General features: G+C 42.9%; 1 protein-coding gene across 4 annotated transcripts in view; it reads left to right on the forward strand.

Annotated features, from left to right (window-relative positions):
* REEP1 (receptor accessory protein 1) overlaps positions 1-14044 on the forward strand; it is a 100992-nt gene that overhangs the window by 57649 nt on the left and 29299 nt on the right. For all 4 annotated transcript variants that reach the window (XR_005372460.1, XM_038561532.1, XM_038561531.1 and 1 more), the window contains exons 3-5: positions 962-1038; positions 8538-8658; positions 11758-11871. Coding sequence is in view for 3 of the 4 variants with exons in the window: in XM_038561532.1 (XP_038417460.1) it covers positions 962-1038; positions 8538-8658; positions 11758-11871 (312 nt within the window). In the remaining variant the exon portion in view is untranslated. The remainder of the gene's footprint in view (positions 1-961; positions 1039-8537; positions 8659-11757; positions 11872-14044) is intronic.

Genomic DNA, 14044 nt, shown 5'->3' on the forward strand with positions numbered 1-14044 from the left:
ACTCCTCCCTGAGCATGGGGCCCAACCCTGAGCTTAATCTCATCACCCTGGGGCTGGAGATCATGACCTGAGCAAAAACCAAGAGTTGTACACTACACCAACTGAGCCACTCAGGCACCCCAAGATTTGATTTTATATTTATTTATTTATTTATTTATTTATTTATTTACAAATATTTTATTTATTCATGAGACACATTTTATTTATTTATTTATTTTTAAATATTTTATTTATTTATTCATGAGAGACACAGAGAGAGAGAGAGAGAGGCAGAGGGAGAAGCAGGCTCCACACAGGGAGCCCTATGTGGGACTTGATCCTGGGACTCCAGGATCACGCCCTGAGTCGAGGGGAGGCACTCAACCACTGAGCCACCCAGGTGTCCCCCAAGATTTTATTTTTAAGTAATCTCTAACCCAGTGTGGGGCTTAGATTCACAATCTCATGATCAAGAGTCATATGCTCTACTGACTGAGCCAGCCGGATCCAATTTCTGTGAGGGACTGTGAGACTTTTCTACAGGAAAGCATTATTAAGTGACTACCATTTCATTCTTGAAAGTCTGATCTGGTTAAAGTTCATTCCAAGATATATCTCTGTTAAGACCTGAACAGTTTACTAACCTGGTATTAGTCTTGGTAAAATGACCTACCTGAATTCTGAGTCACTCCTGGTCTACAGGTCCTCCTAGTTCATGTGAGGGTTAGAAGATCACCCAGGATCTACTTTGACATTGTATCTGGATCATTTGTGGAAACAGCATATTTGCCTCTAGCCCCAAGGTCTGGAGTGGAAATGGACACGAGTAGTGGAAGGATAGGGAGGAAGGGTTACAAATGAAGGATATGCTGCCTGCACATGCCTCAGCATCCACTGTCTGAATCTCTTGTTCTTGATGTTGGGCAGTCAGCCATTTATCCTTGACCTTTCCTATTAGCTTTGTTGCTTTCTCTTTCAACAGGTCAAATGGATGATGTACTGGATTATATTTGCCCTTTTCACCACAGCAGAGACATTCACCGACATCTTCCTTTGTTGGTAAGTACTCCAGGAATTGGGACTTTTCAAGGGAAGATGTTTCCTAGTGTCAGTGGAGAGGTGGGAAAGGTCTAGAAGCAGTTCCAAACCTTCAGAACAGAGAAGCAAGTTCATAGATGTTAACTGGCATAGTTTTAATAAGTTAATCTATAAAATTGCTCTTCAAGTAAATATTTGTTCAATGACCTTATAAGAGCAAATATTGTTCTTATAGTATAATGATATAATGATGGACAAAATAAATGCAGTTCCTCAATTAATGTAGTTGGTAAGGAATCATTAATATATCAAAAAACAAAAAGGAAGGAAACAGTACACACAAGTTTTCCTTTAACTAATAAGGTTAAGTTTCTCTCAAACACCATTCACTCTCATCATAACTACTATTCACAATTGTATGTACTTTAAAAATATTTATGTGTGTATATATACACACATTTTTGTTTTTATTTTTTTATTTTATTTATTCATGGGAGAGAGAGAGGAGAGAGAGAGAGAGGCAGAGACACAGGCAGAGGGAGAAGCAAGCTCCATGTAGGGAGCCTGATGTGGGACCGGATCCCGGTACTCCAGGATCATGCCCCGGGCTGAAGGCAGGCACCAAACCACTGAGCCACCCAGGGACCCCCTATACACACATTTTTAAAAAAGATTTTATTTATCAGAGGGAGAGAGCAAGCGAACATGAGCAGAGTGGGGGAACAGAGGGAGAAGCAGACTCCCTGCTGAGCAGGGAGCCTATTACAGGGCTCAGTCCCAGGATCCTGGGATCATGACCTGAGCCAAAGGTGACACTTAACCAACTGAGCCACCCAAGTGCCCCCTTTTTTCTTTCTTTTTTTTTAACAGTGGTATTATAGTATACATAACAGTTTGAATTTTGTTTATTAAATTTATGTTTTAAATACTTTCAGGTAAGAATAAATAGATCTACCTATTTTTTCAGTGGCCACATGGAATTTCATGGTATAGATGGACCATAATTTATTTAATAAATCCCCTTTCGATGGAAATTTTTTTGCCTTACCAACAGTGCAGCTATTATAGCAATGGAGCAAGTAAAAATCATAAACTAGGTCTATGTATTAATATATTACATTTTCTGTGTTGTATGAATGTTTTACCATGGTCAGTTATCATCAGAGACAATAACAAAAATATGTGTATTTTGGAGAAAGTCCTTCTCCAAAGAGGATCAGTATGAACTTACCTCCAGGGTGTCATAGGCCAAGGACCAGACCTGAACACCACTTCTGTGAATCCTGTTTTGTATCAGTGGTTTTAATGACCTTAGTATGTAGATTTTCCCCCTGAAGGGGCCTAGCTTTTATCTCCACTGGGAGAAATAGATGTCTCAGCCATTGTAGCCTCAAGCTGTAGGGAAGAAATGTGGGTTACCTAATTTAATGTATTTGTGCCATTCTGCACTTCCCTGTGCCCAAATAAACAATAGACTCAGGATGGGGCTAAGTCTCCAGATGTCTCTAGGAATGGAGATGGAACTCTGTGGAGCCATCCCTCATTTAACCCATGCTGCAGGGGCTGGCACTAGGGGTCAGGCCCTGTATTGTGCAGAGCTGCATTGGGGAGGCTCTCGTGCCCCCACGGAGATGAGGGAAACAGGCCAGGTCCAGTAGGACTGTGCAATCAGTTAAATGTCATGGCCAGCACCACATGTCCTGCAGGTTCCTCCTGAACAATGTCCTGTGTGTGGTGCTGGGGCCTCCTCCTATCCCTCCTGTTTCTCCTATCCCTTCTAGAGAACGTCATGGGGGAATAGAGTTAGTCTTATGAGCTCTTTCCCAGGGATATCGGCATTTCTATCTCACTGCTTTTGGCAAAGTGGAAATCAGGTCTATGATGGATGCGCCCCTCCCTCGTAGCTGGAGTATGTTTTTACCCAGTCCTGGAACTTCAGAGTTTCATACTTAATAAATGCTTATCAACTATTTCTGGAGTTTATTTGATTTTTATTTTTGGGACATGAATTAGCTTTCCATTGCTGCTGTAACAAATTGTCACAAATTTAGGTGCTTTAAAACAACAGAAATTTATTATTTCAGTTTCTGCAGGTCAGAAATCCAGGTAGAATCAACTGAGTCCTCTGCTTGGGGACCCATAAGGCCAAAATCAGGGCGTGGCCAGGCTGGGCTCTTATCTGGAGACTCTGGGGGGAGACTCCACTTCAGTTTCCTTTAGATTGTTGGCAGAATTCAGTTCCTTGTGGCTGTAGGACTGAGGTCCCCATTTCCTTGACATGAACTTCCTACTTCATCTTCAAGCCAACAATAGCATGTCAGATCCTTCTCATGCTTCAAATCTCTGCTGTCTGCTACCAGCCAGAGAAAGATCTCTGCTTCTGCTTTTAAGGGATCCTGTTAGTAGTTTAGGTCTACCCCAATAATCCAATATAATTTCCCTGTTTTATAGTTAGCTGATTGACCATCTCAATAATGTTCTCATAATCCCTTTTGCCATGTTAAGGGAACATATTTGTGGGAATAACATCAGGATGAGAATGAGAAGGTCATGGGATCAAAATTCTGCCCACCACAGGAGGGCCTCTGATACCTGATATTCTGGTGCTTGTGCACAGGGGCGGATAGAATCCTCCTTCTCCTAATCCACATGGAGGCCTTTGCTGGCCGGTTTTAGCGGGAGCTGTCCAGGCGGTTTATGTATGGGAAGTGAGGGTCTTGTCCATCTTCTGCAGGGAAGAGGTTAGGAACCTTCCCTGCCTGCTTTAGCCCACAGTCTGGTCATGCCCTCAGCCTGCTTTCTCTCTCTCTCTCTCTCGCTCTCTTTTTTTTTTTTTTTTTTTTTGCAAACCTGCAGGTATTACAGGGCAAAGTCTCCTCACTTCCTCTGGGAATGGCACAGAACAGGCTGATCAGACAGAGCCCCTTTTCCCTTGCAGGGACATGGACACCAGCTCAGCAGCTCTGCACTCTCTTTATATTGAGAAAGAGGGGAGGGAGACAGAGAGATTGAAGCTTCTGTTCTTCCTGGAAGCACCTCCTGGCTTCCTGGGAAGCATCCTTAATTCTGGTTCACTTCCAGGATTGGAGATTGCCCCTCACCTTTATATTCTCTTCCTAACTCCTCGATCATCCCCACTGCCCTCTTTCCACCACTCTCCTAAGGCAGTTCTCTCTTCATAATTACCTTTTTTTTTAATTTTAAGATTTTATTTATTTATTTGACAGAGAGAGAGAGAGAGAGAGAGAGAGAGAGCAAGCACACAAGTAGGCAGAGCAGCAGGCAGAGGGAGAAGGAGAAGCAGATTCCTCACTGATGAGGGAGCCCAACTCAGAGCTCAACCCCAGGACCCTGGAATCATGACCCAACCTGAAGGCAGATGCTTAACGAACTGAGCCACCCAAATGCCCCTTAACTTTCTATCTTGATGTAAACAGCAATTGTCTGTGGTCGCAGGAGACATAGGATGGTGTCCTGTTTCACAATTTCTGTAGGCAATTTCATTTAATTTTTTAACATATACAAAATAATGTATCACATGGCACAATGAAATTGAAGCAATACACTAAAAAGTAAATCTCAAAAATTAAAAAAAAAAAAAAAAAAAAAAGGGATCCCTGGGTGGCGCAGCGGTTTAGTGCCTGCCTTTGGCCCAGGGCGCGATCCTGGAGACCCTGGATCGAATCCCACATCGGGCTCCAGGTGCATGGAGCCTGCTTCTCCCTCTGCCTATGTCTCTGCCTCTCTCTCTCTGTGACTATCATAAATAAATAAAAATTTAAAAAAATAAAAAATAAAAAATAAAAATAAAAATAAAAAGTAAATCTCTCCTCTCTTGGGCCTTCATTCTCTCTCCCCAGAGATATGACTGTTAAAAGTTACTTGTGTTTTCTTCCAGAAATTTCTTCCAGAAACATTAATTGCACGTATTTTGACAATTTAATCACTTGTCCGGTCCTCTTAGGAAACATTTACCCCTCAGGAATGTGAAGGTATAACATCAGAAGAGTGGGAGCCTGCACCTCCCCCATGTACCCCAGTGCTGTTTACTTGCACCTGGGGAGGCAAATACATGCTAGAGCTTATCATCAAGGAATGAGCAGGTTCCTTCTCTGCTTCTTGGGTGAAGGCTGTGATGATGGTAGGTCAGATGGAAGATGAGTTGGTTGGTGGTAATTGTGTGGCCAAATGAGCCCAGTGACCCTTATGATACCTGACAAGGGCCTGGTCTTGGGGTGATGATTCCAGGGGCAGTTTGAGATAATCCCCAAAGTATACTGTTAATTGTGTGTGCGAGAGTATATATGTGTGTGTATGTGTGTGGTGGAGAAGTGTGGTGTGGGAAAGGAATTATAGAATATTACCATGTGTGTATGGGGGATTGCTAAAGGAGTCATGTATACCCACATGATTTTATATTGTAGGCATTGGAAGTCTACTACTGAAAATGTTTTTGCTTTTGGAAAAGAGACTAAAGGTCTGGGATGGGAGACTGTTATATACTCTTTTGGACATTTGAATTTTTAAAACCATATGCATGTACTACCTATTTTTTTTTTAAACACATCTTTTACATAAGCAACAAAAGTGCTGCTGTGTGATAGACCCCTTGGGATTCTGTGTGTATCCTGTGTTGATGCCTGAGCTTGCTACATTCATTTGCTTTCCCCTTGGGGCTGGCAAATAGTTGTTTTCAAGACAAAATTTCTTCCATTATTAACCACTGGAGGGTTCAAATGTGGAAGAATCACACCTCTCTTCCTTTGGCCTCTTCTCTCTGATGGCTGTGAAACATTAAACAATCTTGAAGTGACAGTATCCTGGAGTTGCTGAGGGAATATTCGGGAAGAGCCTGCCAGAGGCAGAAGGCAGCAGATCCAGGACCTCGATGAGGAAAGCAGAGTGGGTGGAGCTGCTGATTTCGGGAGTCTGTGTGAGAATTGAAGGCTCTGAACTGACTTGCCGGAAATTGCTCTTTATTTTCAGCTGCTTTATGGCGGGGAGGCAGGGTGCGTGGGAAGGATCTACTTGTTTGATTCTTCAGACTAGCACAGGTGTCCTTTTCCCTCAGGGCATCCTGTTTTAAGGGTACTCAGGATTTGTTTTCATCAAGTATGGTAATATTCATAGACTCAGAAATGACTGTCATGAAGGAAGAAGTTCATTAAAATTGCAGATCCCACATAGAATAAATATTGCTAAAGTAAATATTTTAATTGCTTACTTATTATTCATTGGCAGTAAATTGAGCAGGAATCACTTTTTTTCTTTAAATGCTGCCCTATTATTGAAATACAAAATAGCGGGATAAGCACTGGGTGTTATGCTATACGTTGACAAATTGAACTCCAATAAATAAATAAATACATAAATAAATAAATAAATAAATAAATAAATAAATAAAATGTAGCTCTAAAAAAAAGAAATACAAAATAAAACATTTAGAATTTGAAAAAAAAAAAGTCGCAGTCCCTAGAAACAGGAGACACTGCATGTGGTGAGGTCAGTCAAGAGACAGAGGTAGAAAGCGTGGGCAAGAACCTATATTGTGGTTTCCATGGAACGAACAGGCAAGGTAGGGTAAACATGTTTAGGATTAGCTAGTCTGAATACTTTCCTTGGGCTCTGGGGTGTAGGGGCTGTCCCTTGGTGGCTGGTACCTGGCCCTGGGGTGATAAGAGCAGCTGGAGAATGGCCCAGACTGCAAGAGCTCCTAAAGGAGGTGATTGGGGTTAGGGCTGTGGATTGTTTGGTTTGTTTATGAGAGGCTTGCTTGTGGAGGAGTTGTTTTCCTACCTTTAAGAATGGGCTGACCCCAGGAGGGGCAGGCTCTCCAGAGTCAGGAAGGTCCCAAGACATCAAAGCATCAGAATACAGAAAATAAAAAAAACATAGTACACATCAGGACAGCCAAATATTGTTGCACAGGTTGTATCTAGCACAAGATATCTGGCCAGGATGGTAAGTAGGGCTAAAATTCAAATGAAGCCCTGTTCACTAGTTGTGGACCTGCAGGACTGCATCCAGTTGAAGGGGCTGGCTTTTTCTTATTCATACAAAGGCACCATGACAGAGGCCCATTATGGCATTTGTCTCAGGTTACTGTTCTGAATCATTTGTGATTATTTGATCAATCTCTGTTTTCGTGACTGAGCCATCAGTTCCAAGGATGCAAGATAGTCCTTATCTGTTTCCCACTAGAGTGAAAGCTCCAAGAGAGCAAGGATCAGGTTTGCTTTGTTCACCACTGACACATCTTGGTGCTGGTAAATGTTTATGTGATGACTAAATGGACAGTGTGCAGGATTTCCGACTCCAGATTTTTTTTAAATTTTATTTATTCATTCATGAGAGACAGAGAGAGAGAGAGGCAGAGACACAGGCAAAGACACAGGCAGAGGGAGAAGTAGGCTCCATGCAGGGAGCCCGACGTGGGACTGGATCCCTGGTCTCCAGGATCAGGCCCTGGGCCGAAGGCAGCGCTAAACCGCTGAGCCACCCGGGCTGCCCCCAACTCCAGAATTATATGTTACCTGTACCCTGAACTCTTCTTTTGACAACAAAAAGATCATCCTCTGTTCTCCTGCCATAGAATTGATTAGGGTGAGTAGCATCCTCTTTGCTGGCTAGAGTTTGGCTCCTGTCCTTGACTCTTCTGGGGCCAAAAAGGCAGCCAAGCAGGGGAGGCTTTTTATTCTCAATCTGGAGATTCTTTTGTCAGCTTCTCCCTGTTACAAATCCTCTAGTGGTTCATGCCTTCGCGGCTGCCAGTGAAAAATAAGTGACTGAATGTAGGGCACAGAGGGATATGGCTTTCTGAACCCACCAGCTGTGGCTGGAGCCCTGGCTCCAACCTAAAAAAATAGAACCCTGTAGGAAGACCCAGAGGCTGCTAGGCATGGCAGTAGGGTGATTGCTGAAGAGAACCTGGATTCCTGGCTTGCTTTGACAAAAAAAAAAAAAAAAGAAAATAAGAACCAACTTTCTTTTTTTAATTTTTTAAAAGATTTTATTTATTTACTCATGAGAGAGAGAGAGAGAGAGAGACAGAGACACAGGCAGAGGGAGAAGCAGGCTCTATGCAGGGAGCCCGATGTGGGACTTGATCCTGGGACTCCAGGATCACACCCTGAACAGAAGGCAGAAGCTCAACCACTGAACCACCCAGGCATCCCAGCTTTCAAAAGAAGCCTTGTAGGGGGTGCCCCTAGCTGGCTCAGTCTGTAAAGCATATGATTCTTGATCTTGGGAATGTGAGTTCAAGCCCTATGTGGGGTGTAAAGATTACTTAAAAAAATAAAATCTGAAAAGAAGAAGAAGAAAAAAAAAGGAGGCCCTGGGGTTTTGCTCTGTGTTTACAAGTGTACACATACACCATGGGTGGAAAGAGGAGGGATCCTGGGGCCTGCAGCCATGTGCAGGCAGGGGAGGTGTCTGTGTTGCTGGGTCTCATCCTTCACAGGCCCCGGGCAGTGTTGCTGAGACCCTAACAGAATGTGTATTTTCTCATCTCTCTCCAGGTTTCCATTCTATTATGAACTAAAAATAGCATTTGTAGCCTGGCTGCTGTCTCCCTACACAAAAGGCTCCAGCCTCCTATACAGGAAGTTTGTACATCCCACACTGTCTTCAAAAGAAAAGGTAATTTATGCTGCTCAGCCTTTGACTCCTCCTAGCAAGTAAAAAATCTAAAAAGCAGTAAGTAAAAAAGACAGAGTGTTTTATTGTAGGAGACCTTAGATCGTCTCTTATCTGCCTCCAACAATTTGTTCCTTCTAATCTTTTTTTTTTAATCTATTTTTCGGACATGTTTGGGAATAGTGGTGAAATCCTGAAGAAGATATTATGTATCATTACTTATTGAAAAACATTTCCATAAATTTAAACAAAGGCAACAAAAGATTCACTCATAATTCAACTCGCCAAACTGAATTTTCTTCCTTTTGTCCTGCTCAGCCCCTGTCCTTTTATAGATAATGGATTTTTTTCATAGACTATTAAAAAATACTTTTAAAACTTAACATAGGAAAGTGGAAGCATAAAGTGATTAAATGACTTGAACTTGTTACCCAGATAGCTACAGATAGACACTGGAAGATACGACATCTCTTGTGCAGTGTTTGTTTTATTGTTCAGTGATAAATACATGCCTACCAGTGGAATCTCTGCTATTTTGGTACTTATCAGTTGATAAGTACTAATGAGAGTAGTCATAATAATTTGTTTCCTACTATTTACCTTTTGTGTTTATTTTGCTTCAAAGTACTTCACAAACATCTTTGCAATGAAAATAATAGATTTGTCTCATGTCAGAGATGGAAAAAATCGCAGGAAAGGGTCAGCAATAACTAAGTATTCAAGTAAGGATTACATCTCTTGAAAGTAATTTTAATTGTAAGCTGCTTATAAGATAATAGAACTGTATAAAATGATTTTTTGTTTAACATCTCCGCTGAACTTAATTTGCTGGATTTACTTTCAATAGATTGTTCTATTGTTTTTTTTAAGATTTCGTACAATAATAAATGCATTACCTCTGTCTTACTGATTTGTTTTGATAACTTCTTTTTTATATGCATACCAGTCTATTTAAACCTTTCTTTGAAATAAAATTCTAAGTATACCAAAAAGAACCCTAAATACCCAAAAAACAAATACTTAACATAAACACAATATTTAAATTCTAAGATCTTCAGCATGTGTGCACATAACCCATTTGTACTTGATCTTCATAATGATTCATGAACACCACAGTACATAGAAACTCATTTCTTCTTTTTTGACTTATTGTCTTAAATTGCCAAAAGTGGGGATCCCTGGGTGGCGCAGCGGTTTGGCGCCTGCCTTTGGCCCAGGGCGCGATCCTGGAGACCCGGGATCGAATCCCACGTCGGGCTCCCGGTGCATGGAGCCTGCTTCTCCCTCTGCCTGTGTCTCTGCCTCTCTCTCTCTCTCTGTGTGTGTGACTATCATAAATAAATAAAAAATAAAAAATAAAAAAATAAATTGCTAAAAGTGGGATTGAGTCCAAAATTATATAATCCATTAATTAGATTACATGATCTTCTAAACTGATTGGGATATGACACTTAACAAAATAGGAGCACTGGAGGTGGCTTTTTATATAAATTTCTATTGTTTCTGAAATGAGTACTTAGGACTTCTAGGGGGAGGCTTTAGGGGAAGGTATTAATTGGATGAGCAGATTACTACAGACATTTCCAAGAACTCTTTTAGGAACTAGGATACAGCACTGGCTGTCTCAGAAGGGTGGATTTTGAGGAATGGGATCTCTCTCTTGCCCTGGTTGTCACATCCCTACTCTTTGCTTACCTTTCTCCAGATGCTGGGTTTACCCTGAAGCCATCAGTGTCATTTCCATTGAAGTCAAGGAGACTGGCTCTTAAGAGCTGCCAAGAATCCCACCAGAGTCAGTCAGGGGTCACAATGAAAACTTAGTGTGGTGACTTGTTGTGGAAGCCTTAAACAAGGAATGCACGGGGGTCGACTGTCCCACTTGATTCCTCAAAAAGGAAATGCACTGATATGCCAAACTTCAAATGAGACCAAGACCAAGTGTCATTGTATTACTAAACTCTGAAATGAGCTACTATGATGTACAAAACAGCTGTTCTTTAAAAGAGAGAGAGAGAGAACATGAACGGGAGAGCGGCAGACAGAGGGAGAGGGAGAAGCAGACTCCCTACTGATCAGGGAGCCTGATGTGGGACTTGATTCCAGGACCCTGGGATCATGACCTGAGCCAAAGGCAGACGCTTTACCAACTGAGCCACCCAGACACCCCAAAACAGCTGTTCCTTAAATGGTGACAACAAAACAAACCAAATCAAACAAATGAAAAAATAAGCCAGAGTTGATGCAAATTTGAAGTAAACCACTATTTTTGTCCCTGGGGGAGAGACTTCAACCCTCTTTCCAACCTTCCCCTGACCCTGGAGATGATTCTGAATGACTTCTCATTTTGCTTTTATTTCATTATCTGTAAAATGATCTCTCTTATCAACAAAAATAGCACTCATCTCTTTCTGTGTCCTCATTTCTCCCCCTTGATACCTACATGGGGAGGTATTTGGATATAGTATGAAAAAGCTACAGAATAGAAGAATTTCAGAGCTGCAAGGACCTGACCCCTTTGAGATAAGAGGTTGGCAGTGGTTCTCACTTATTGAAACTAGCCACTGTGTTAGATGCTTTACTGGAATGATCTCATGTAATCCTCACTGTGCTCCATGAGTTAGGTACTGTCACAGTCCTCATTTTGCAGAAGGCTAAACACTTGCCGAGACCTGACAGCCAGTCTGAGGTCTGAGGTTAGATGTTCCATTCTTGGCATTCTCTCCCCCTTCAGTTCCTTCATTGTCTTATAGAGTGGCTGTGTGTAGAATGGCAGGATGGTCCACATTCAGGACCCTTGGAGCCTTCCTGGAAGGCTAGAGGACTTTAGGAACAATCCTAGGGTATTGCTCGAAAAAACCTTCTTGGATCAGTAAGTTGCTGTTTTTTCAAAATTCCTCTTTCACTTCTGTCTATCTCTTCTGTTTTCTTCCCTCCTCCTGGCTACCTTCCCCTCAAACACACCCCCCAAAGTGCCTATGACTTTTCAGTCCCAGTGAGAATCCATGATTGGGCAAGCTGCCAAGCCCAGTGCTCTGGGGGGAGAAAGAACAGAGATTTATTTGAGCCTTCCAACTCAGTGTGTCTCTGTTTTACCTTCAACAGGAAATCGATGATTGCCTGGTCCAAGCAAAAGACCGAAGTTACGATGCCCTTGTGCACTTCGGGAAGCGGGGCTTGAATGTGGCAGCCACAGCAGCGGTGATGGCTGCTTCCAAGGTACTGTGTGGGACCCTGAGCACCACAGCCACTTGAGCATCTCCCCTCCAGCCTGCCCTGCTCCTTCGTCACCCATGCAGCTAGCACAGGACAGTCTCAGGACCAGTCAGGGGTTCCTCATTTGGGGGAGGTTCCCTTTGAAAATTGGATGGAGAAATTGGTGACTCTTGCCCCCAGAAAATCGTGCACAGGCACACACATGCATATACGCACAAACAATGTGTGCAATATTTAAGAGGTTCCCAGAGCACCTGAAACTCATTATATATCCCAAATTAAGAACCTCTGAATTACTTGAAGCTTAAACTTGGGAGAAAGAGGAAAGAAAAGGAAGAGAGTAAGCTCTTCTCTGCAATTTCCCAGGGTGCACTGGGAAAGACACCTGAACTCAAAATAATCAGGTGGGGAGACTACCTGAGTGAGTGAGTGGCCCCACGCTCATGTGGCCCAGCAGACCCCGGGGAGGAACCCAGGGTACCAGAGGAGGTGAGTGGTTCAGACACGGAGGAGGAGGATGTGTATAGCAGTGGCAATGAGACCTGGAGGAGGTTTGAAGTAAACACTGGTCGTGCAGGACATTGTGATGTAGACATCACTTCCTTCTCTTTTCCATCCAGCCCCATTCATGTCCTCTGTAGTCCTTCCTAGCTTCTTCTCATATCACATTCACCTTATTGCTTCAGTTTCTCATTATGTGCTCAGCCCTGAAATATTAAATTGGTAGTATTTCCCCCTGGAGTAAATTCAGCAGATTGCCTTGTGTTTCCTGCTTACACCCTTTACCCTCAGCCCAAATGTAGAGGAGGGGTCTATATTCAGCAAGGGGTGGAAGAGAGGCAGTTATGCCAATGTTTGGGCAGACAAACTGGGAGGTGAGTTGTATGATCAAAGGGAAGCCTTATGTCCCTAGGTGATGACTGAGGGCAAGGGAGGCAGAGTTGTGAAAGGCTTTGGAAGAGGATACTGACCTTGGTGCTCCATGAGCTCTGAGTGGATGGTGGGATGGAGCATGTTCACAGCCAGCTGGGTCAGGGGACCAAGCTGAGTTTCTGTGTCCTGAACCAAGAGAAGCACATTAGGAGCATTTCTGGAAGACAGACTTACCACTTGGGGCTGAGTGTTTGTTTGAAAAGTACTGTCCACCAGAAGTCAAGGAGTTCTGCATACAAAGGCTGGGAGAGAGAGAAGGAAAACCAAAAGGGAATGATTCCTAATCAGAGAAGGACCAGCTCCTTCTATAATACAGAACTGTAATGAGGTGTCCCCCTTAGTCCAATAGCTGCTGGCAAAATGATAGATCCCAGTGAGTATCTTTAGAGGAGACATTCCACTTTGGTATCCCAAGGAGATGTATCAGGATTTACAAAGAGCAGTGAATATCAAGATCCTTCTATTTGAGATGTAACCATTTTGTGCTTTTATTTTTAAGGTGAAAGATAAGAGAACTCAAAATTGCTAAATTGTTAATTCATCAGGTGAAGTTTGCAACATAGAGCTACAGAAACCTCCTCTCTGCCCCTCTCTCCACCCCATCTCCTCTGCTTCTGAAGCCTGAAGGAAGATGGGTATTTATCAGGGTGGCTCAGTGTGGGTCCCCTGGCCATACAGCAGCATGTGTGTAAATGTTATTCTGACAGTAATTCTGTAGGGCCATCCTTTTCCAGGTCTGCCTCAAGCTGGAGCCTCCAGAGTCTTGATACCATCTTGGCCAGCCACCGCCAGCCCCTCAGACCACCCGGGGAAGCCTGTGAGCCTAGGCCTCTAGCCAGGCACCCTACAACAACCAAACATGAAGGAAGCTCTAGACAGTCTGAAACTTTGCCTCAGGAAATAACCGCTCATTAGTTCTTTCTAGTTGTGCTACAATAGTGAGGGGTGCCCCCTTCCTGTTGAATCTGGTTTCAAATGAGAAAACTTTTTGCCTTTTGGGGGCTTTGCTTTCCCTCTCTTGATATATCTTGAGAGAGAAACACAACTTCTCTTCCAAAAATAATGCCCTCTATTTTTGAAACAGATGTGTATTAAAAAAAAAAAAAAAAAAAAAAAGTAAAATCCAGTCTGGCTGAGGGGTAAATCAGTGGTTTCCACAGCAACAGCAGATCACTTCAGGCAGCGGTCAAGGGATGATGACTCACCAGTGACTCCAAATCTGGCTTTCATGTCCAAACCACCT

The sequence above is a fragment of the Canis lupus genome, chromosome 17, assembly GCF_011100685.1.
Source record: "Canis lupus familiaris isolate Mischka breed German Shepherd chromosome 17, alternate assembly UU_Cfam_GSD_1.0, whole genome shotgun sequence".
Classification (NCBI taxonomy): domain Eukaryota; kingdom Metazoa; phylum Chordata; class Mammalia; order Carnivora; family Canidae; genus Canis; species Canis lupus.